Genomic DNA, 24,630 nt, shown 5'->3' on the forward strand with positions numbered 1-24,630 from the left:
TACCAGGTTTTAGTATCAGCATAATGTTGGCCTCATAAAATGAGTAAGTACTGTCTCTTTGATTTTTTGGGAAACTTTGAGAACAGGTATTAAATCTTCTTTGAATGGTAAAATTCCCCAGTGAAGGCATCTGACACTGGACTTTTACTTTTTGGGATGTTTTTAATGATTGTTTCAATTTCTATACTGTTGATTGGTCTGTATTTTTCAGTTCTTCACGATTCAGTCTAGGAAGGTCGTATATTTGTAAGAACTTGTCCATTCCTTCTAGGTTGTTGAATTTGGTCGTGTATAATCTTTCCTAGTATTATTGTGTGATCTTTTGTATTTTGGTGGCATTTGTCATAACACTCCTCTTTCATTCGTGATTTTGTTTATTTTTGTCTTTTCTCTTTTTTCCTTAGTGAGTCTAGCCAGGGGTTTGTCAATTTTATTAATTTCAAAGAATCAGCTCTTCATTGCATTGCTTTTTTCTATTGTCTTTTTGTTCTCAATTTCATTTTTTTCTACTCTATTTTTTTATTATTTCCTTCCTTCTCCTGATTTTGGGCTTCATTTATTCTTTTTTTTTTCTAGTTATTTAAGATGTAATGTTAGGTTGTTTATTTGGGATCTTTCTTGTTTCTTGAGATAGGTCTGTGTTGATATGAACTTTCCTACTATTATTACCACTGTTGCTGTGTCCCGAAAGTTTTGATATGTTGTATTATCATTCTCTTTTTTCTATGTGTCTCTTGATCACTCCTTTTATTTCTTTTTTGACCCAGTTCTTTAGTAGCATGTTGTTTATTTGCCACTTCTTTGTGGTTCTTCCTGCTTTCTTTCTACAGTCGATCTCCAGTTTCAGAGCATTGTGGTTGGAGAATATTCTTGGTATGATTTCTGTCTTCTTAAAATTTTTGAGGCTAGTTTTGTGTCCCAATATATGGATTATCCGTGAGAACATTCCATGTGCACTAGAGAAGAATGTATAATCTGGTGTTTTGGGATGAAAGTCTCTGTAAATGTCAATTCTGTCCAGTTGGCCTAATGTGTCATTTAAGGGTAATATTTCCTTACTGATTTTCTGTTTGGATGATCTATCCATAGCTGACAGTGGAGTATTTAGGTTTTCTACTATAATTATGTTTTCGTCTATTTCTCTCTTTAGTTATGTTAGTAGTTACTTTATATATTTTGGTGCTCCCTGATTGAGAATGTATATATTGAAAAGTATGATTCTTATTTCTTTTTTTCTGGCTTTATTGAAATATAATAGACAATTACTTGCTCATATTTATGTTGTACAATTCAATGAGTTTTTTCCAATTATAGTTGGCATGCAATAACATATTACTTTTAGTTGTACAGCATAGTGCTTAGAGATTAATATAACTCACAAAGTGATCACCTCATATAACCTAGTACCCCTCTTCCTCCTTACATATTTATAACAACATTGCTAACTATTTTCTTTATGCTACACTTTATATCTTTATGTCTATTTTGTAACTATCCATTTGTATTTCTTTGTTAAAAAATATTTATTTAAATTAGTTTCAAGTATATAGTACACTGGTTAGTCATCTATATAGTTCATAAAATGATCCCCCCAGTTGCTCCCTCTCTCCCCTGGCCCTCCACCTAGCCATCATATTAATGCTAACTGCATTCCCTATGCTGTACTCCCCATCCCCGTACCCAACTATCAACTACCAATTTGTACTTCTTTAACCTTTCACCTCATTTCCCAGCACTTAACCTCCTCCTCTGTTTGTCACCAAATTGTCCACTATATTTATGAGTCTGTTTTTGATTAGTTTGTTCTTTTTATTCCTTATTCCGCATATAAGTGAAATCATATGGTATTTATCTTTCTCTGTCTGACTTATTTCACTCAGCATAATAACCTCTAGGTCCATCCATGTCAGTACAAATGGTAGGATTTCATTTTTTTAATGACTGAGTAATATTCCATTGTATATATGAACCATAATTTCTTTATCCAATTGTCTGTTGATGGGCATTTAGGTTGCTTCCATATCTTGGCTATTGTAAATTGTGCTGCCATGAATATTGGGGTGCATAGATCTTTACAAATTATTGTTTTGGTTTTCTTTGGATAAATACCCAGAAGTGCAATTGCTGGGTCAAAAGGTATATCCATTTTTAACTTTTTGAGAAACCTCCATACTATTTTCCATAGTGGTTGTACCAATTTGTAATCCCACCAACAGTGTATGAGGGTTCCTCTTTCTCTGCATCCTTGCCAACACTTGTTGTTTTTTGATTTATTGATGATAGCCATTCTGACAAGTGTGAGGTGATATCTCATTGTGGTTTTAAAAAGCATTTATCTGATGATTAGCAACCTTGAGCATCTTTTCATATGTCTAATGGCCATCTGTATTTCTTCTTTGGAGAAATATCCGTTTTCTGCCAATTTTTAAATTGGATTGTTTGATTTTTTGTTGTTGAATTTCCATTTGTACTTCTTAATCCCTTTTCTCTTATTCCCCGTCCCCCTAACTCCCCTCCCATCTAGTATCCCTCAAAAAAGTCTCTGTATCTATGAGTTTATTTCCACTTTTGTCGTTGTTGTTTATTTTGTTATTTGTAGTCCACATGTATGTGAAATCATGCAATATTTGTCTTTCTCTATCTGACCCATTTCATTCAGTACAATACCCTTTAGGTCCATCAAGGCAATATCTTTTCCCATCCCTTTCCTTTTAGTCTGTGTGTGCCTTTTAATCTGAAGTGAATTTCTTATAAGCAGCATATGTAGGGGTCTTGTTTTCTTATCCATTCAGCCACTCTATCATTTGTTGGAGCGCTTAATTCTTTTCCATTTGAGATACCTGTTGATAAACATGTAGTTATTACCATTCTTTATTCATGTTTTTGATACATGTTTTTTCTTCTTAATGAAGACCCACCATTTCTTGTGATACTGGCTTGGTGTTGATAAATTCCTTTAGCTTATTTTTGTCTGGGAAGGTCTTTATCTGTCCTTTGATTCTAAATGATAGCTTTGCTGGATAAAATATTCTTGGTTGTAGATCCTGAGTTTTCATCACATCGGATATTTCGTGCCAAGCCTTTCTGCCCTGCAAAGTTTCTTTTGAGAAATGAGCTGCCAGTCTATGGGCGCTCCCTTGTAGGTAACTAACTGCTTTTCTCTTGCTGCTTTTAAGATGCTGTCTTTGTATTTAGCCTTTGGCATTTTAATTATGATGTGTCTTGGTGTGGGCCTCTTTGGGTTCATCTTTTTTGGGACTCTCTGAGCATCCTAAGGTTGTATGTCTATTTCTTTCATTAGGTTAGATAACTTTTTCATCATTTATTCAAATAGCTCTTCAACTTCTTGTTCCCCTTCAGGTACCCCTATGACCTGGATGTTTTACATTTAATTTTGTCCCATAAGCTCCTTAAATTATTATTATAGTCTTGGTTTATTTTTTCTTGCCATTTTGTTTGAGTGTCTTTGGTTTCCCCATCTTCTATATTGGATGGTTTGATCCTCTTTCTTTATTTATAATGTTGATTCCCTCTAATATACTCTTCATCTCAGATAATATGTCTTCATTTATGACTGGTTCCCTTCTATAATTTCCATTTCCATTTTTATGTTTTTTTTTTATCTCTTTGTTAAAGTTTTCACTGAGTTCATGACAATTCTCCTAAGTTCATTGAACACCTTTATAACCAGCGTTTTGAACTCTACATCTGTTAGATTGCTTGACTCCAGTATTCCTGGATCTTTGTTCTGTTCTCTCATATGGTTTCTGCTTCTTTGTCTTCCCATCTTGGCTGCCTTTCTGTGTCTGTTTTTATGTACTAAGCAAAGCTCCTAAGTCTCTTGGTCTCATTAGCATGGCTTTGTATAGTAGGTGTCCAGTGGCACAGTCCTGAGAGGTGTTTGTCTGCAGGCCAAGTTTAGCTCCAGGCTGTGTCCCTCCAGGGCCACCTGTTAGGATTCAGCAAGCAATCCACAGATGCTGTGCTTATAGTTACCTCAAGGGGCCACGCCAGAAACTGAGGCCGGCTGTCACCAGTGTGAGTCTTGGAGTTGGCTCAACAAGGAGCATTGGACTCGCTGTGGGCACTACTGGATCTTGCTTGGGTGGGGCCATGTGTTGGGGAAGGCGGAGTTTCAGGGAATCCTCTGGGCAGAGCAACCTCTATTTTCCAGTTCGATGATGTCTCAGCTATGGCAGTGCTGAGTCCACACACTGCGAGTGACGATGGCTCAACAGAGGAATAATGGAAACCACTAGCACTTCTGCCCAGGAGAGTGCCTTGCCTCCATCCCTCACTCCAACAACTCGGTGTTATTCTATAAGTCCCTGATGCCTCCTGAGCAAATAGCCTGGTGCTGGTGCTCAGAGCCAGTAGGTCCATCACTGTGAAAGTCCACTGGTGAATGTGGCCACTTTAAGTAGCGTCTGCAGCTGCTGGCTGCAGCTGCTGCAGCCTCTGTCCCACTCAGCCACTCTGCACCAGGTAGCCTCGCATCTTCGCCCCCTCCTACCTTCTACCATTGCAGGGTGATTTCTTATTTTTCTCCCTAGATGAACAGAAGCAGTTGTAGTGCTTCTGTTCATCTAGATCTCAAGCAATTTTGCTTGATGTTTGCTCCGTGTTTCTGTCACAACTTTGATTTTGTCACAAGAGGGATGAACAAAACTTCTATCATCTAAGCCATATTTTTCAGTCTATATCTTCTTGATGTGTTGTCCCCTTTATCATTTTGAAGTGTCCATCTTTGTCTTTAGTTACCTTTTTTATGTTGAAGTCTATTTTGTCAGATGTTAGTATGGCTACACCCACTTTTCTCTGGATGCCATTGGCTTGGAGTATCATTTTCCACCCATTCACTTTGAGTTTCTATTTATCCTTGCAGCTGAATAGTGTCTCTTGAAGGCAGCATATGGGTGAGTTTTGTTTTTTGATCCAATTCCCTACTCTGTGCCTTTTTATTGGTGAGTCAGTCTATTTACATTTAGGGTGATTATTGAAATATGAGGTTTTTCTACAACCATTTTATCTTTTTTTTTTTTTTTTTTCAGATCAGTGTCTCCATTGTTTCTTTGTCCTTGTGTTTCTGTCTGTTATTTTAGTTTGTTGGTAACTGATTTTTCCCTCTGTTCCCTTTTTATTTATGTTATATGTCTCAGTTCTGGATTTTTTTTTGTGTGGTTACCATTAAGTTTATGTAAAGGAAAGTTTCATATATATAATAGTCCTTTTTCTTCTCTGTGTACTTTATCTCATTCTCCTTTGCAGATTCATATTTTTACTCCCTCTCCTTTTCTGTTTTTATTGTCTCAAATTATTCCTATTTATGCTGTCAGTTCATTTCTAGTTAGCAATAGCTGTCGTCTTTTTCTTTTTTTAAAGTGTTTTTTTTTTACCTATAACCATTATGTAATATTTAAATTTATAATACCCTGCTCTTAATAAGGGTTGCACTTTCCTGTTTCTGTATGCCTATTAGTCATCTTACTCATAGTTATGTATTTTTAGTCCTTTTGTTTCAAGTAGAATGACCTCTTTTAGTAATTCCTGTAATGCAGATCTTGTGATAGAAAATTTATGGAGCTTCTATATGTCTTAAAATTTCTTTATTTCTCCTTCATATCTAAAGGGGAGCTTTGCTGGATATATTATTCTTGGCTGGTAATTTCTTTCTTTTAATAGTTTGAATATTTGATTCCACTCTCTCCCAGCCTGTAAAATTTGTGCTGAAAAGTCTGATAATTTAATGAGTTTTTCTTTATAGTTCACCATCTTCTTTTCCCTGGCTGCTTTGAGAATTATTTCTTTGTCATTAATTTTTGACAATTTTAATATAATGTGTCTTTGAGAAGGCCTTTTTGGGTTAAAATAATTTGCTGTTCTGTTTGCTTCTTGGATTCGAGGATCCAATTCTTTCCATAGGTTTGGGAAATTCTTGTTTACTGAATATGCTCTCTGTTCCCTTCTCCTTCTCTTCTCCTTCTGGTATAACCCTCTTATATTGCTTTTTCTGATGGGGTCAGATAGTTCTTCTAGAGTTCTTTCATTTTTTTAAATCTCTACTCTCTCTTCTTCCATCAGCATCATTTCCAGATTTCTGTCTTCAATATCACTAATTCTTTTCTTTATTTGTTCAGCTTTGTTTCCTAAGTATGTTATTTCATTCTTTATCTCTTTCATTGAGTTCTTCAACTGCAGAAGTTTTATTGGTCTTTTTAGAGTTTCAGTCTCATAGGTAAAGTATTCCTGTTGTTCATTGATTTTGTTTCTCATTTTATTAAACTGATGATCGGAATTATCATTGGGTTTTTTCAGAAGTGCAATCTTGAATTCTCTGTCATTTAAATTGCATATTTCTATATCTTTAAGCTTATTTTCTGGAGATTTTTCATTTTCTTTCTGAGCTGGCTTGCCATCATGGTTGTTCATGGAATTTAATGGATTATTCATTTGCCCAGGCTTTTATGGGCAAGTACTCCAATTTTTCAAAATAGTATTATTTAGAGTGATCTCTCTTTAGTAGGTGGATAAGGTAAGGGTTTTTTCCCCCCTTTAGTAAATGGAGCAGAAGTCTCCTGCACTGCCTAGGCCTCCTAGATCCTGTTTTGTGGCAAAAAATGCTCTTTATTCCCTGGAGGGATGTTTGTCTCCTCTGTGATCAGGTCTCTTCAGTCCCAGGACTCCACCCCTGTGGTAGAATGTGATGGGCAATGCGGATCCGAGCCTCTGAAGTACCCCTGAAGTCTTGGTACTACCTTAGCAGTCAAATGTAATGTTGTGCTGCTTCCTCCTAAATCAACTTGAATGGGTAGGAGTGGCGTGGATTGGGAGAGGCTACTAATGTGTCTATGGCTTTTGTCCTTTTAGTATTGCTGGCCACCAACCTTCTGCTGCCTGGCCTCTGTATCTCTACCCCTGTCTCCAGGACCAGCCATAATGTGTGTCTCCTCAGTTTCTGGAGTACTGGCTACTGCAGTTTCCCCTGGGACCTGCTGTTAGATCAGGGAGGGTATGGGGAGGTGAGCTCTGAGAGGGTTTGAGGAGGTGGGCTCTGGAAGGGTGTAGGAGGGTATGAGGAGGTGATTCAGCTTTCTGCCTGGCAATAGGGGTTGCTAAAACATGGTTGCTGCCATCTGTATTCTGTCTCTGTCTTGATCACTGCCCTGATCTCTGGTCTCCACCGTATGGCTTATGTTGATCACTCAAGCAGGAATTCATGGGGCTACAGAGTGCAAACTGCCACCCAATTTCCCCCATCCCTGCGTCCCACAGGGAGCTCCTAGCTGTGTCCATAGCACCGGTCTCTACACCGCTCCCTTTCTTCCTACCTTGCTTGCCCAATTTGCTCACTTTCAGATGCTCTAATACACAGATCTCTCGGACATGTTTGTGTGCTAGGCTGGATGTTTTCTGTTGGATTGTAGCTCTTCATTTTACTGTGTTTTAAGGAGAGTGGTCAAAGGGAACCCTCATGCTACCATACTTCGAAAGTCACTCTTCTTTTTCTTCTTAAAAAAGTCCCTCAACATTTCTTGTAATATTGGTTTGGTGTTGATGAGCTCCTTTAGTTTTTCTAGTCTGGGAAGCTATCTGTTCTTCGATTCTAAATGATAGCATTGCTGGGTAAAGAGTAATTTTGGTTAAAAACCTTTTCCTTTCATCACTTTGAACATTTCATGCCAATCCCTTCGAGCCTGCAAAGTTTCTGTTGAGAAATCAGCTGGCATTCTTATGTGAGTCCCCTTGTAGGTAACTAATTGCTTCTTTCTTGTTGCTTTTAAAATTCTCTCCTTGTCTTTAACCTTTGACATTTTATTTTATTTTTTTATTAATTTTTTTTATTTTTTAAATAAATTTATTTATTTAAATTAGTTTCAAGTATACATTACATTAGTTAGACATCTATAATGTTCATAAAATAATCCCCCTAATTTCTCCCTCCCTCCCTTGGCCCTCCACTTAGACATCATATTAATGCTAACTGCATTCCCTCTTCCATGCTCCCGGTGCCCAAATATCAACTACTAATTTGTACTTCTTTAACCCTTCACCCCATTCTCTCAGCCTCCCAACCCCCCTCTCCTCTGTCCATCACCAAATTGTCCACTATATTGTGAGTCTGTTTTCGATTAGTTTGTTCTTTTTGTTCCTTAGATACTGCATATAAGTGAAATCATATACACTCCAATATTCATGGCAGCACAATTTATAATAGCCAAGATATGGAAGCAACCTAAATGCCCATCAACAGACAATTGGATAAAGAAATTATGGTTCATATATACAATGGAATATTACTCAGCCATTAAAAAAAATGAAACCCTGCCATTTGCAATGACATGGATGGACCTAGAGGTTATTATGCTGAGTGAAATAAGTCAGAGAAAGATAATATTTTTTATTTTTAGCTATAGTTAGCATACAATATTATATTAGTTTCAGGTGTAAGACATAGTGATTAGACATCTATGTAACTCACAAAGTGATCACCCCAATAAATCTAGTACCCCTCTGACACTGTGCATAGTTATTACAATATTATTGACTATATTCCTTATGCTATGTTTTATATATCCATCACTATTTTATAACTACCAATTTTTTAAATTAAGTTTATTGGGATAACATTGGTTAATACAATTATATAATTTTCAAGGTGTACATTATAATTTGACATCTGTATATTCTATTGTGTGTTTACCACCCTAAGTCCAATTTCCTTCAGCTACCATATATTCGATCCCTTTACCCACTTCGCCCTCCCCCTACCCCCCTATATTTGACTCCCTTAAATCCATCCTCCCCCTCCCTCCCACCCTACCCTCTTGGCTTACTTCAGTCAGATCATGTCCATGAGTCTCTGTTTGTTTGTCCTGTTCATTTGTTGCTTTTAGCTTTATATCCCACATATAAGTGATATCATGTGATTTTCAACTTTTTCTGTCTGGCTTATTTCGCTTAGCATGATTATCTCAAGGGCCATCTATGTTGTCGCAAATGGCAGTATTTCATCTGTTCTTATGGCTGAGTAATATTCCATTGTATATATGTACCACAGCTTCTTCAGCCAATCATCTATTGTAGAAAACTTCGGTTGCTTCCATGTCCTGGCCACTGTGAATAATGCTGCTATGAACATCGGTGTGCAAATATCTTTTTGGATATGGGTGTTCAAGTCTTTGGGGTAAATACCCAGTAGTGGGATTGCTGGATCATATGGTAGATCAATTCTTAGTTTTTTGAGGAACCTCCATACTGTTTTGCATAGTGGCTGTACCAATTTGCAGTCCCACCAGCAGTGTATGAGGGTTCCTTTTTCTCCGCATCCTCTCCAACATTTGTTATTCCTTGTCCTATTGATTATAGCCATTCTAACAGGTGTGAGATGGTATCTCATTGTGGTTTTGATTAACATTTCTCTAATAGCTAGAGATGTTGAGCATCTTTTCAAATATTTGTTGGTCATTCGTATGCCCTAAAGAGAGAAGTGTCTGTTCAGGTCCTCTGCCCATGTTCTGATTAAATTGTTTGTTTTTATGTTGCTATTGAGTTTTATGAGTTCTCTGTATATTTTTGTTATTAGATCTTTGCATCCTCTCCAGCATTTGTCATTACTGATCTTGTTGATTATAGCCATTCTAACGGGCGTGAGATGTTATCTCATTGTGGTTTTGATTTGCATTTCCCTAAGAGTTAGCGATGCATAACTACCAATTTTTACTTCCTAATCCCTTCCCTTTTTTACTGACCCCCCTTAAACCTCCTAATCTGGTAATCCTCAAAACTTCTCGGTATCTGTGAGTTTGTTTCTGTTTTTTTTTTTCTGTTTATTTATTTTTTTCTTTTGATTCCACATATACATGCAATCATGCAGCATTTGTCTTCTATCTGACTTACTCCACTCAGCACACTACCCTCTAGGTCCATCATGTAATATCTTTTTCCATTCCTTTCCTTTTAGTCTCTGTGTGTCTTTTAATCTGAAGTGAATCTCTGGTAGGCAGCCTGTATAAGTATCTTGTTTTCTTATTCATTCAGCCACCCTATCTTTTGATTGGAGCACCTAATCCATTTAGATTCAAAGTAATTGTTAATATTTGTCATTATTTCCATTTTATTATTTATATTTTTTAATCTTTTTTCCGCTTCTCTTTCTTAAAGAAGTCCTAATATTTCTTGTAATACTTCTTGGTGGTGATGAACTCCTTTAGCTTTTTCTTGTCTGGGAAGCTCTTTAACTGTCCTTCAATTCTAAATGATAGATATTCTGGGTAGAATAATCTTGGTTGTAGTTCCTGGGTTTTCATCATTTTGGATTTTCATGCTAATCTCTTCTGACTTGTTATGTTTATGTGGAGAAATCAGTTGACAGTCTTATGGGAGCTCCCTTGTAGGTAACTAATTGCTTTTCTCTTGCTGCTTTTAGGATTCTCTCTTTGAATTTAACCTTTGCCATTTTAATTATGATGTATCTTGATGTGGGCCTCTTCGAGTTCACCTTGTTTGAGACTCTGAGTTTCCTGGGGTTGTGCGTCTATTTCCTTCACTAGGTTATAGAAGTTTTCCATAATTATTTCTTCAAATAAGTTTTCAGTTTCTTGCTCTCTCTCTTCTCATTCTGGTACCCCTATAATGTGAATGTTGTTGCACTTGATGTTGTCCCAGAGGCTCGTTAAACTATTTTTTTAGATTCTTTTTTCATGTTGCTGCTCTGATTGGGTATTCTCTGCTACCCCATCCTCTATGACATTGATTTGAGCCTCCATTTAATCCACTCTGTTGATTCCCTCTAATGTAGTCTTCATTTCAAATATTGTATTCTTCATTTTTGACTGGCTCATTATTTTTTTCTCTATCTATTTTTATGTTTTCTATCTCTTTGTTAAAGTTTTCACTGAGTTCATTTACTCTTACCCTATGTTCTTTGAATGGCCTTGAAACCAGTTTTTTGAATTCTGCATCTGGTATATTGCTTGTCTCTATTTTGGTGATATCTTTTTTTGGAGCTTTGTTATTTTCTTTCATGTGGGGTATTTTTCTTTATCTCTCATTTTGGCTGCCTCACTGTGTCTGTTTCTATTATTATGTTGGGCTCCTACATCTTCCAGTCTTGTTAGAGTGGCTTTATGTAGTAGATGTCCTCTGGGGCCCAGTGGCACTGTCTTCCTTGGTCACTTGAGTGAGGTTTACAAGTGTGTCCCTTGCATGTGCCCTCCTGTCATAGTTGAGCCTTGGTTGCTGTTTGCAAGCTGATGAGTGGGACTGACCCTTGGCCTGTTTGATTGTGAGGACTGGCTGGTGAGAGGCTGACCCTACAGAACAGGATTCACTTTAGCAGGGCTCTGGTGCCTGCCCAGTCTGCTCTTCAGGTGTGTCCTCCTCAGATTCAATGCTGGGTGGTACTCTGGCTCCAGCACTGGTCAAAGCAGGCCATCGGGTGTGCCTGACCAAGGGCCTCCTGGGAGTGATTTAGCTGAAGACCAAGTTCAACCACAGCCTGTGCACATTGGGACCACCTGGTAAGAGTCACCAAGCAATCCAAAGACGGCTGCCACCCATGCAGGGCTTATAGGCACCTTCAGAGACCTAGCTAGGAACCAAGGCTGAGTTCTGCTAGTGTGTGACTTGGGCTGCTCAGTAAGAAGTATGAGACACTCTGAGGCCAGATGCTGCTTCTTTGGCTTTTGTGAGCCTTTGAGAGATTTTAGTGAAGTCTGCAGCAAGAGCCAAGACAGGCCAATTGTATGGAATAAACCACTGGAAGTGGCTTGTTGGGCCTTCAAGTTAGGAGAAGTGGAGTCTCAGGCAATCATCTGGGTGGAGCAACCTGTGTTATCCAGGTTGATGGCGACTCCTATACAGTGATGCCAGTGTCTGTAAGGTAGGAGGGGGGTAGGGCTCAACTAAAGCACGATGGATATTTGCCAGCATTTCTTTCCATGATAAAGCCTCCCCTCCAGCCCTTGTCTTGAATCCAAACAATTCGGTTCCTTCCCATGTGTCCCTGGCACTCTTTAAGCAGTTGCCACAGCACTGAAACTCAGAGTGAATTTGTCTGTTATCGAGTAAATTTGTGCATGGGCCCTTTAAGAAGAATGTCCATAACTCCTGCAGCCTCCTGTCTGACTAGCCAAAATCTCTGCTGGTTTTCACAGACAGAGGTTGTGGGGACTTCTTGTCTTGGCACTGGAACCCTGGGCTAGGGATCCTAGTGTGAAGCCAAGACCCCTCTCTCCTCTCAGGGAGGAAGGGGCTCTGCAACCAAGGTAACCCTCCTGATTCTGAACCACAACATGCAGTTGTGGGACCAGCCCATTTCTCATCTCCGCCCCTCCTACCATCTTGATGTGCTCTCTTTATTTATGTCCCCTGTTGCAGGACTTCTGTTCAGCCAGACCTCAGGTGACTCCCAATGATAGTTGTTCTGTAATTTCATTATAATTTTGGTGGTGTTCTGAAAGGAGGTGAACATAGCATCTACCTTCTATGTCAATTTTATTTATTTTTTTATTTTTTAGCTCTGTTACTTTTATTTGGTACTTATATTTTCTTTCTCCTTGTTAAAGTACTTACCGTTTATTCACTCTTCTATCAAACTCAATGAGCACTTTTATAACCATGATTTTGAATTCTTTATCAAATAAGTCACTTATCTTTGTTTCATTAAGGAGTTTTTCTGAGTTTTTATCTTATTACTTTGTTTGGAACATATTCCTTTGTTTCTTCATCTTCTTTATTTTCTTTATTGTTTTTATTAATAAATAGAGCAATCACCTTTCCCAGTCTTTAGGTAATGGCCTTGTGTAAGAGATGAATCCGAACATTCAAACTTGCCCTTGCTCTTCATTATTTCTCAATTTTTTTATAACTCTCCAAGCAACCTATTTTACTTTTAGTGTCTCCAAGTAGTTGAGGGTGTGACATGACCTATCAATGTCCCAAAGAGGAGTATCTCATTTAGCACTTAGATTCAAGGTGATTGGAAACTAGACCCTCAAGTAGCAGCTTTTAAAGTATGCAAATATATACATTCCAGTAGGATTGCAATCCTAATTCCTGCTGGCCACCAGAGCTGGGCTACCTATAAGTGTCTTCTGGCAGCAGCCACAAAAATCAGTGTCCAGTGAAGGTTTAAGCTTCATTCTGAAAGATACCAGTTATATGGAGTAAGGCAGAAGGAAAGAATAAAGATGTCATCCTTTGGTCTCTGTCGCTGAGGGAAATTTAGTAGGCTACTAGATGTATGCTACACCAGAAGTCTGTCTCTCAGGCTGGAACTCCAGGATAAGCAAATAGGCAATTTTTTTTTTTTTTTTTTTAGAATGACTGGGGGTTGTTTCTGTCTGCTGCTTGTGCAGTACCTAGGTGTGGCATCTAACCAAGAACTTTCTCTCCAACTGTTACAGTCCCATGGGAACCAGAAATAAAAGTCCTGCTGGGCACCAGAGCCAGACAATCAAATAATGTCCCATAAATGGCAGCTGCATAACTAGGGCCGCGGATGTATAAATAGGGCACCAGATGTGTGTAAAATTTCCCCTCTGGCAATACTGGTTCTCTAGTGTAGCAGAGGGAGAGTGCAGAAATGGCTCCCATCAGCTAGAGCAAGGCAGAGGGAGAGCGTAAAGATGGTGCCTGTAGGGGAAAAAAAAACTTAGAGTTAAAAAAAGCCTAGAGTTAAAAACAGAGTCTAGAGTTTAAAAACAAGCCTAAAGAAAATGTTTAGAGTTTGAAAAAGATGGTGCTCTCTGGATGGAGAGAGACAGAGGCAGAACACAAAGCTCATGCCCACTGGCCTCCATTCCCAGAAAATACCTTAGCATGCACCTAAATGTGTGTTAAATTTGATGCCTGCCCCTCAGGCTCACTCTTTAAAATAAGTAAATAAACCTCTTTGAAAGTCTAGGCATTTTTCTAATGGCTGCCTATCCACTGGGCTTTGGGATGAGTGAGTCCATGTACAAGCCTTTTAGGAACCATTTCTCAGTTCACTCTAGCTTTGTAGGACTTATGGATATGAGACCCATTGACTTTCAAAGTTAGATGTTTTGGGATCTTGTCTCTCAGTTGCAGATCTTTAAAGTTAGGATGCCTAATAGGAGGTTCAAACCCTTTGCCCCTCAGGGAGGAGCTCCAGGTTTTGAGGTTCCTTCTGATTGTGGGTTGCTGCATGGGTCATGGGGTTTATGACGTATTTGTGTCTCAGCCTTTACTACCTGTTTTGAAGTGTTTATTTTTTCTTGTTTACCTGATGTGTAAGTTGTTGCTCAACTGTTTTTTCTTTTCATAGAAAATTGTTCCATAAGTAGCTGTAGATTTAGTGTATGTGTGGGAGAGGATGAATTCAGAATCTTCCTACATCACCATCTTGAACCAGCCTCTAACCTCACCCACCCCTAGATTTAAAATTTTTATTTTGCTTCATGTTCTCTGGACTTCCTGGAGCTATGGTTTGATATCTGTTATTAATTTTGGAAAAGTCTCAGATATTACTATAAAGATTTATTCTGTTTAGTTCTCTTTCTTTTCCTTGTGTTATTACCATTGTGCATATGCTACACCTTTTATAATTGTCCCACATTTCTTGGATATTTTCTGTGTTTTTCTTTTTTTCTCTGTGCTTTTCAATTTGGAAAATTCCTATGGACATATCTCCAAGATCACTGATTCTCACCTCAAACATTTCTAGTCTACTGAAAAGCCCACAAAAAGCATTTTTCATTTCTATTGTAGCTACATCTTAGTCTGGTTCCATTGCTTGCTTTGTCTTTTCAGATCATGTTTTTTCATGCCTTTTAGTGGGCCTTGTAATTTTTTGTTGATAGCCAGATATAATATATCTGGTAAAAAGAATTGAGCTAAATAGGCCTCTGTTGTGAGGTTTTATGTTTATCTGGCTAGGAGTTAGTCTGTGTTTACTATTTTTTGCCTTGGCTGTTGGCCTTCAAGGCTAAAATTTCCTTTAGTGTTCTTTTTTTTTTTGTCTCTCCTGTTGTCTTTGTGTTTTCCTAGAGACACTTCCTTAAGTAGGTCTGATACTTGCCATTCTTTCAGCTGTAATCTGCTGTTATACAGGAGACTGATTAATGTAGTGTTAAGATATGGGGGGGCAGAGAGTTGTTCTGTAGTTTTATGATGAGGTCTCAGTTTTCACTAGTTATTCTCAATTTTCATTCCTCCTTAGGTGAGATAGGAAGACTAGAGGAGGCTGGAACTGGATATTTCCCTTATCCCAAGTCAGTTATGCCCTGGTAAACCCAAGTTAATTATTCTCTGGCAAAATAGTTTTCCTTGAGGGCAAGGTTTTGTTAAGAAGAACAAAGCACTCTGGGCATATTTCACAATGGCTACCTTTTTTCTTCCCCAACTCAGAAAACAAGAGGGGATTTTTTGTCTGATATTTACCTTGCAAACTTTGTTAGGCTCCTAAAGGTAAATCTCATAGAAGTGTGGTGGTCCCCTTAAGACTGGGCACCCTGGATTTTTAGCTCACAAGATTATCTTCACTAAGCCTCCAGCAATTTGTCAACCAAAGTTTAAGTGTTCTTACCAGTACTTTCTGCAATGGCATATTTCTGGTCCTGGGCTTCTGTTCCTGGTAAGCTGTAATTCTATGTGTTCATTTGTTTCTCAGATTTTGAGGGTGTCAGCTTGCCCTGTGACCTCAATTCTCTGATGGATCTAAAGAGAATTGTTTATTTTCAAATCGTTCAGCTTTTTCCTTGTTGTGGGGATGTCAACTTTCATGTTCTTTACATATCAGACCAGAAACTAATTTATTTTTTCTGTATATTTTTTCCTGATACCAGCAAAGAAAACTCTAGACTAGTTCTTTTCTTTGCTATCTCAGGAGGTAGTGAGTTCCCCATCATTTACAGAAGACATTAAATTACCACTTGGCAGAAAGCTTTGGTGGAACTCAAAGTACAAGAATCTAGGCTATGTGACTTCTAAGGGTCTTTCCAATTCTCAGATTATACAATTTTTGATTAGTTAAAATATTCAAAAGTTATTGGCAGACATTTTCAAGGTGATTATAGTATGTTTTTTACTACCAGATATATCATTTGTGTATTGAGGAATAGCTTGATAAGTAAGACCTTAGATTGCACTTTTTCTCTATTCCAGAGTAGGGAAGCACTTCCAAAGCCTTAGTTCTAGAAAATTCCATCCTTGGTCAACTTATTTGTCCAGTGCTGAGCTGGGGCTGAGAGGAGAGATAAGGAACTGGGAAACTGGCTTATGTTGCCCAAAGTAACCATAGAAGAATTTTTACCAGAAAACCAATTGATAATTTATAGTCAAGTGAAATAGCAAGCAGGTATTACTATTATTAACTATTGCCAAGTCAAGATTGTTTTTCTCCGGCAAAAAAGCCAGGAGACCAAATGGATATTTTAAGTTTGATTGATGAATACAGTTGATCAGGGAAGAGACTACACGAACTAACCAGAAACTTCTGTTATCTATCTAGGTGCTCTCTTGAATGTCCCTGGGTACATATGATCCTAATATCACCTCAAGTTGCTTCATTCAAGCATTCCAAAGTGCTTCCTGAAGTTTTCTAATGATATGAACATCCACATTTAAGGACTCTTAATTATTACAGCCTTGAGAAAAGCCCAAGTTTTCTCTTAATACACTAGCTTCTAAGTGTCTTGAATCAAGGAGATTTAGGCTTCTTCCAATATTCTGACAAAATTAGAATATAGAGTGTTGATAGCATCCTTCCAAAACAGGGGAAGAAAGGGTAGATATTCAAGATGTCAGGCTGAGTACTAAGTGTGGCATAGTGGAAAAAGGCAGAGTCAGAAATTAAGCCCCACAGGGCTATAGGATCTGCTTTGGAATGCTCTTATAGTTAGATTTCAAGACATTAGTTTTAATAATTAGATTTAAGTAAAAAATCGAGATACATGAAGAGCTTTCATGGTGATCCTTTAGCAATGAAAATTCTTCTCTGAGTGGAGGAAAGAGCCAAATCTTAAGCTGAGGAATTATAACCATTATCTAGTAAAAATGAAAACTATGTGGAAAAACAAAAGGGGATAAACTTTCTTTTTTTTGTCAGTTGTTTGAAGTTTTTTTTTTTTTAAGGGAGTCTAGAATTAGGTAGTAATTTGAATTACTCTTTGCCAAAGTTGCAGGAAGAATAATCTGTTTTTATGAGCTTTTAGACATTTTATAATCTTTAATTTTCATATCTGCCTGTGCTTTCAAGAGACCATTAATATTTCAAGTTAGCAAGGTGAAAAAAAGCCACCACATCAAAACAAATGTAGTCATATTTAAGAGGAACGAAAGGATCATTTTTGTCTACCCAGAGTACAAAGAAACTGACAATAGAAAACCTTTATTTTTTTGTATAGTTAATAATATAACTTTCTTTGCCAGAGGGCAGTTTTCCATAAGGATAATTTAGTTGTGTTAAAATTCCAAGATAGTGCTAGTGAGATTCAAAATTCCTAGATCAAGTAACTAGTTATCAAGAGAAACTATAATGGTCAGATACTTGGACATACAAGTTTAAATGTCAGTTGAGGAAGTGATCCATGTAAATCTGTTTGATAAAATTTAATTTATGCTTTTGTAATTTAGAATTCTTGGATTTAGTAGAATTATCATGAAGGGATATATTAAGGGATTATGTACAGTGCAGAGAAAAGAGAAGTAATGAACAGATGAATGAGGAGTTAGAATTGGTCTTGTGATTTATCTGAGGTAACAGAACTCCAGGAGGGATCAAAGAAAATGTTTTGGGTTTGGCGTCTTGAAAACATTTTGCTATTTTCAATCAAGCAAAGGCAATCTAACCCAGGTTATGCACATGAAATAGAATAGAATAAGTGAGCTTTTTTCCCCTACTTCCTTACTGAAAAAGGCCCACAAATTTATATTTTCTGATATCTAATCTCACCTTTCCAAGCTTCTGAATTTTATACCATTAGAGTTACTAAAAGGTTATAAGAAGTAGATATTGAGAGATATATTTAATTATCTCAAAAAGCCATTTAAAAGTCACTTAAAATACAAAAATAAAGTCATTTGAGTGAAAAGCCAGAAAAATTTGACCATCGAGAATACCAAAGTTTATAGTCTCAGTACACAAAACCATTTACATTTATTCTGGAGACTAAAGTACAAAGCATAGATTTAAAATATGAAATCATTTTTTTGAGATACAGCAACTATATTGGCTTAACAGAATAAAAATCTAAGTGTGTAATGAAAGAGAGCTTGGCTAGCTGATAAAGTTTGAAAGGACCATTAGAGACCAAGGAATGTGTGTGAAGACTGGCATGTTAATGCCACAGGATATTATATAGCCATTAGGAATTATAAACATGAAAGTCCTTCTAATGTCAGTGTTCTATGATAGTATATAATATTCTCATGATGTTCTTCAAAATAAAATGATAAGCTAAAGGTCATGATTCATGTGTTCATGTAGTTAAAAAATTTAAGCATATAGTTTAAATAAATCTGTTTTTTAAAATGAACAAATAAATCATTTAAAAGACGCTTGCTTACACTTTGAAGGTGGAAAATGGTCCAGAAGGATAGCATAACAAATTAAGAACCTGAGTTCTGGAGTCAGACTGCCTAGATTTGAACCCTGGTTCTGATGCTTACCAGCTATCTGACATTGGGCAAATTACTTAACTTCTTTATGCTTCAGTTTTTAAATGAGGAAAACAGGGGTAATAATGGTACCTACATCACAAGGCAGTTTTAAGCATTAAATGAATTGATACAGATAAAGCACTTAAAACAGAGTAGAAGTTCAATAAATATTAGGCGATACAATTTAAAGGCATAGTTTTCAACTTCAAGGTATTGATAATTCCACAAAGTGATGATTCCATTTTGGGAGAAAATACTAACACAATGGGAAAATTGGGGAAAAAATTAAGTACTTAACAGTGTGGTATATGTTATAAATTCATATGATATTAAATAACAAATTCATGGTGACCTTGTAGGTGACTGATGTATGGTATGTTTCTGTGTGGGAGGAAGTAGAACAGTGAGTGGAAATGAGAATGTAGGCAAAAATATGGAGGTAGGAATAGGTAAATAACAAGATTCTTTTATGTGCAATAGAATTTAACTATGGTCATATTTTGTTCTAATTCTTTCAAAATTTAAAATTTGTATAGTAAATATGAATCAGTATATTTAAGTAACAAAACCATCTCTAAATACTTTAAAATTATATCACATTGTATATTTTTAAGGTAAAACTTTAAACTTTGGAACATTGAAACAGGCTAAGAAAAATAATTGGATAGAAAATATTACTCTATTCATTTATCTCCCAGCCTACAAAAAAAACCTTTAATATATGTATATTAACATATGTATGTATGCTATGATCACATCTGAATTTCAGAAATGTCCTGCAAGAAAGGCAGGACAAGTATTATTTCCATTTTAAAAGTTAGGAAACTGAGGATCGGAGTTTATGTCACTTGCTTAAAGTTATACCACTAAATAATGGATATCCAGGTCTTCTGGCTTCCAATGTAGTGCTCTTATATCACACTATACTTACTGAGTGACAGAAAGCTTAGTAAATGAGAAATGAGGACAGATTTTTATGATAAATATTACATTTGATTTTTGTCTCAGTCAAGGAAAAGATAGTCTAGTGTAAAAGTATAGGTACTGCCAAATCTCAGGTATGTTAAACAAAAATAAATAGGCATTAGTTATTACTATGCCTTAGACTTCAGGGGTCCCCAACCTCTGGGATGCAGACTGGTACCACTCTGTGTCCTGTTAGGAACTGGGCCGCACAGCAGGAGGTGAGTGGCGGGTGAGCGAACGAAGCTTTATCTGTACTTGGAGCTGCTCCCCAGCATCACCGCCTCAGCTCCACCTCAGATCATCAGGCATTAGATTCTCATAGGAGCACCGGTCCTTGGTCCCAAAAAGGTTGGGAACTGCTGCCTTAGAGGCCCTCTCTCTTTATGTTTTGAGTTTTTTTCCTAAGGGTTTGCAACATTAGAAGTAAAATAGAAATAACATACACATGACGGATTCAGAAAGAACTTCTTTCATAACTTTCCTTTTTCTTCACCATTATCATTTATTTCCTCTGATGTAATGTGCCTTTTGAAACACAGAATTAAGGAACAGACCACACTTCGGCAAGAGCTTGTTCATGAATATTATATTTCAGCCATAAACAAGTTGTTTATCCTGTTTTAAGAACAAAGCTTCCACTATAATATAAAATCCACTGTAAACATATCCTTGATATTCCTGTCAATATTCCAATAAAAAAGTAAAAAGTATAAAACAATAATAAATTTTATAATTAACTTCCACTAATAAATGCATATCATAGAGCAAAATCTCTTACATATATATATAGTTATACACATATGCATAAATATAAGTACTTAAAACAACTTGTAATATCAACATTCAAATTTTTATTTAGAAACCCATTTTAGTTAATTTCAATTCTAGTAATAAGCATGTAGAAAAGTAGACCCCTTTTCATATTCTTTAGATAAATTTTTAATTATTTCCATTCAAATATAGGAATGCCAGTTGTCTCTGATTTCTTAAGGAAGGTCTATGTGTTGTGTAGGAGGAGAATTCCCTATAAGAACTTCAATAAGCAACAAAAATCCCACCATTCTCCTTTGGCGGGCCTGAGGCAGGAGCAGAAGAAAATTGAACACAAATGAGCCTTTGACCAGGTTAATCTTCCTCAGTTTTCAGACTGTACATTGCATGGAGCCTTTAGGGACATCTGGCTGAATACTAGGCTCTTCCAGCACTTGCACATTCTCTTCTTGAAGAAATAGCCCTATTTTGCCTAGCAAGTCAATTCTACAAAGGAAGAGGGTGACAGTACATTTTATGTAGCTCTTGGGTCATTCCAGTTCTCATCTGATGGCATGTGCACAAAGAGATATATTAGTATGATTGAGAACTATTTGCTAACTTTATATCTTAAAAGGCTAGTTCTTATCCTTTTAAAGATTTTATTTGAGGGGGAAAACCTTAATCTGGGACTCATTTTTTATAGTGCCAACAGACAAATATTCTCCACCTTCTGGCAAATGATTAAAAACAATTAATTTAATTAATAGTTGTAGACTGAATTTTCAACACTCAAAATATCTGTAGGACCTCTAATAATGTGGATGCATAAATGAGATAGATTTACAGGCACACATTCATTTTAGTACTTGTGAATTATTAATGGAAATTCTTATTTTTGTTGTAAATGTTTTGAGATAATACTTGCTTGGGAAACTCTTTTTCATTGATTTGCATTGGAGATGGGCTTATACTATTCTTTATGTATTTCGTCTCCTTTTTCTGGTAAGGAGGCCTTCTTCTTGGGTACATAAGTCATGCTGGACAAAGAATGCTTTCTAAATGTAGACAGCCTTCTCCTAAAGTTCCCCCCTGAAAAGAAATATAAGAGAGGGTCAAAGCAACAATTTGATGCAGCCAGAGACAAGGTTATGACCACTGACTTTTGCATTCTAAGGACAGAATCACAGGGTTTAGTTTCATTGTGTAAAAAGTGAAGGTGGATGGTGCGTTGAATATGATATGGCATGAAGCTGATCAAAAAGGCAGCTGTCACGACTATAATCATTCCTATAGCCTTTTTCCGACTTGATAGATTTTTCTTCATTGAATTTTTTAGCAAGGTTAAAATGATCATTGTATAACAGACAATTATAATAATAAAAGGAATGATAAATCCGACAAGCAATGACACATAATGCAAGACCAAAACATAATTTTTAGCTTGATTGTCCTGAGGAGGCTCAAAGCACTTGGTGTTGTTTTTCTCATCTTTGTAAGATGTGGACATTAAAAATGGAGAACTGGTCAAAATCACAAAAATCCAAATGCCAAAACACACAAATCTAGCTTTTTTCTGTGTGACCAAATTAATGTTCTGGACTGGGAAAACAATTGCAACGCACCGGAAAAAGCTCATAGCTGTCATAAAAAAGATGCTACAATAGAGATTGACATATAAGGCATAGGTGCTGAGGCGGCACAGAAAGTCACCAAAGAGCCAAATGCCTTTGTGGACATAGTAGACCACACGGAGAGGCAGTGTACACACACACAGTAGATCTGCTACTGCTAAATTAATCATGTATATTTGGAATGCTGACTTCTCATGATATGTTTTTATGAGGACGTAGAGCACAAAGCCATTGCCGAAGAAGCCCACAATAGAGATCATAGAGTACAGAGTGGAATACACTTGATTGCGGAAGTCATCAATAGTGTCATTGCATGTGTTATTACTGGCAGAAGATACTGTCAGATTTCCAACTCCATCCATGTTTCTCTAGGAATGTCTGCTTGGTGCCTACAATATATATATATAAAAAATCTTGTCAATTTTTACCAGGCCATAAATTACAGGAGGTACTAAGGTTTCACTTTATAATGTCACTATGTATATTTTTTGACCATGGAGGGAAGCAAGGGTTGTGGGGCAATGAGGAAGGATTCAGCTGTACCTTGACCCCAGGAGAAGGGTTTGGGTCCTATAGGCACTCTTTCTCCTCCTTTTCCACCTATGTTTGCCTGATGGACTTCCTCTTAATCTTAAAGACCTAGCTAAAACAGCTCTGCCTTATTTTAAGTCATATTACTCTAGGACTATTCTATAAATCTTCCTTTTAAGTGAGTTTTTCAATTAGAGAAAATCTCTAAAAATAGTAGTTTTATAAATGTGAATCTATTGATCATCTATCATCTATCTATCTATCTATCTATCTATCTATCTATCTATCTATCTATCTCAATCTACCTCTTTATCATCATCATCATCATCATCAATCTACTTATCATCTATCTATTGGAAGAGCACTGAATTCTTTTGGAAAATAAAATCTGAGTGAAAAAGCATGGTTCTCCCAAGAAGAGGACTTGCTAGGTAACATCTATTGGGTGATGCTCCTACCTAGGGAGAATAATCAGATTTGTTATTAATAGAACTCTCTCTCCTGGGAAATAATCTTAATCTAGAACATGGTTAACTCTATTTAGAGCCACAGAACACTAAGGCTGGACAAATTTTAGAAACCATCCAGTTATTTTAATGAGAAAAATAGTTCCAAATAGGTGAAATGCATTTCAAAAATCTGTACCGTAAATTAAGGCTCTGAGGAAAGATGTAACATAACTAGTTGGAATATACTTTCTGGGTAAGAATACTGTTGTGGCTGTTCATCCTTGTTCTCTTCCTAGACTCACACTCAAAGTCTAACTGTTCGACACTACATAGTCATTTCTGTTATAGCAAGATTTTGTTCCTTGGTCTAGCTTAGTTCAGCTATAACAAGACAGTCAATCAGAGTAATAAACAAGCTCCGATCAGAGAGAAATGAGGATAAGTTAGTGTGGAAGCAGTGATTTTAGTGTTCCTCCAGATTCTTTTCCTTCGTTCTTTAAGAAAGTGGGAGCAATTCATATAATATGGTAGATAACCTTCAACTGAAGTCTAATTTGTTGGCCTTCTGTACAGCTCTTGCTCCCTTGTAAGAGAGGAGTTGGGGTTTGTAACGTGAGAAGACTGCTTGAGCATGCAAGAAGAACTGCCAGCAATGGAGGGGTCTGATCTTGTGTCTGCATTAGGCATACAGAAACAGACAGCTATGGTAGTTATAGGTGGGATGTAACTTCTTGGACTTACTACTGCTAGCAATTATATTTGCTGTGAAGATGTGTCATCCATCCATCCTGGCTAGTTGTTCTACTCTTTATTTTCATTAAAAATGCCATTATTTTCACCAAGAACTGTTGGTATATGATAAAAAATTGAAGATGAATCATCCTGAGGGTGGATATCTAATATTACAGCAAAAAATTAGTTCACTATTCCCAACCTCTGCATTATTTTTCAGCTTGCTCTCCAGTTACCTGCCTCTTTCACCACTTGTTCTCTGAACTCAGGTGCAATTATGGAAGAAAGAGAAACTGCCTAAACTTAATCTAGTCTTTTTTTGTTAGCCTTGTATTGGGTTTTCCCCACACTGGGCAGTGTTACGTTTTGAGGCACTAGATGGTGCTGTTGAGATTTTTGATATAGCCTTTGTTTTAAGAACTGCACTAGAAAGATTAGATAATTATGATTGGTCCTTCCTACCACCACTAACCCTCACTATATACCCTGCCACAAACTCTTTCCAGAATAATTTTCCATATTACAGCTTCCAATTATGTCACATCCTTGCTCTAAAACCTTCAGTGGTTCCTGAGTGCCTTCAGAATAAAATCCAGCCTTCTTGGCCTGCTATTTAAGGCTCTCTACAGTCTGGGTGCAACTGGACTTTCCTAGCTTCTTTCTCACTAATCCCCTTTGCACACCCTAAAGTTCAATGAAATAACTATTTTACTGTACCAGGGACATGTGCTACATATTTTTTCACCTGCCTGTATTTTTTTCTCCCATGTATCTCTTCCTGAAATGCCCCTTCCTCCATCTATGTGCAAAAACTACCCATCCTTAAGCTCAAATTATACTTTCTTGACCAAGCCTTCCTTTAGCTTCCATCCAAAGTAATTTCTATCTTTTTCCCTCTTAAGGGACTTTAAATATATCTTGCAGATAAATTATTTGTATGCATA

At 36.9% G+C, this 24,630-nt stretch overlaps 1 protein-coding gene and 1 non-coding gene across 5 annotated transcripts in view; one reads left to right on the forward strand and one right to left on the reverse strand.

Annotated features, from left to right (window-relative positions):
• Positions 1–13,345: 13,345 nt before the first annotated feature.
• The window catches only part of CYSLTR1 (cysteinyl leukotriene receptor 1), a 29,589-nt gene continuing 18,304 nt past the window's right edge, over positions 13,346–24,630 (reverse strand). For 3 of the 4 annotated variants that reach the window (XM_039849363.1, XM_039849385.1, XM_039849374.1), the window contains one exon: positions 21,215–22,363. In XM_039849363.1, coding sequence (XP_039705297.1) covers positions 21,314–22,336 — 1,023 coding nt within the window. In that variant the 5' untranslated portion in view covers positions 22,337–22,363 and the 3' untranslated portion in view covers positions 21,215–21,313. Of the gene's footprint in view, positions 13,636–21,214; positions 22,364–24,630 lie in introns of those variants that run through there. The other variant, XR_005649967.1, reaches the window with a different exon arrangement.
• LOC120592148 (small nucleolar RNA SNORA36 family) lies at positions 19,232–19,331 on the forward strand. Its single transcript, XR_005650067.1, has one exon. It is a non-coding gene; the product is annotated as a small nucleolar RNA SNORA36 family (small nucleolar RNA).

This window comes from Pteropus medius, unplaced genomic scaffold (assembly GCF_902729225.1).
Source record: "Pteropus medius unplaced genomic scaffold, Ma_sr-lr_union100, whole genome shotgun sequence".
Classification (NCBI taxonomy): domain Eukaryota; kingdom Metazoa; phylum Chordata; class Mammalia; order Chiroptera; family Pteropodidae; genus Pteropus; species Pteropus medius.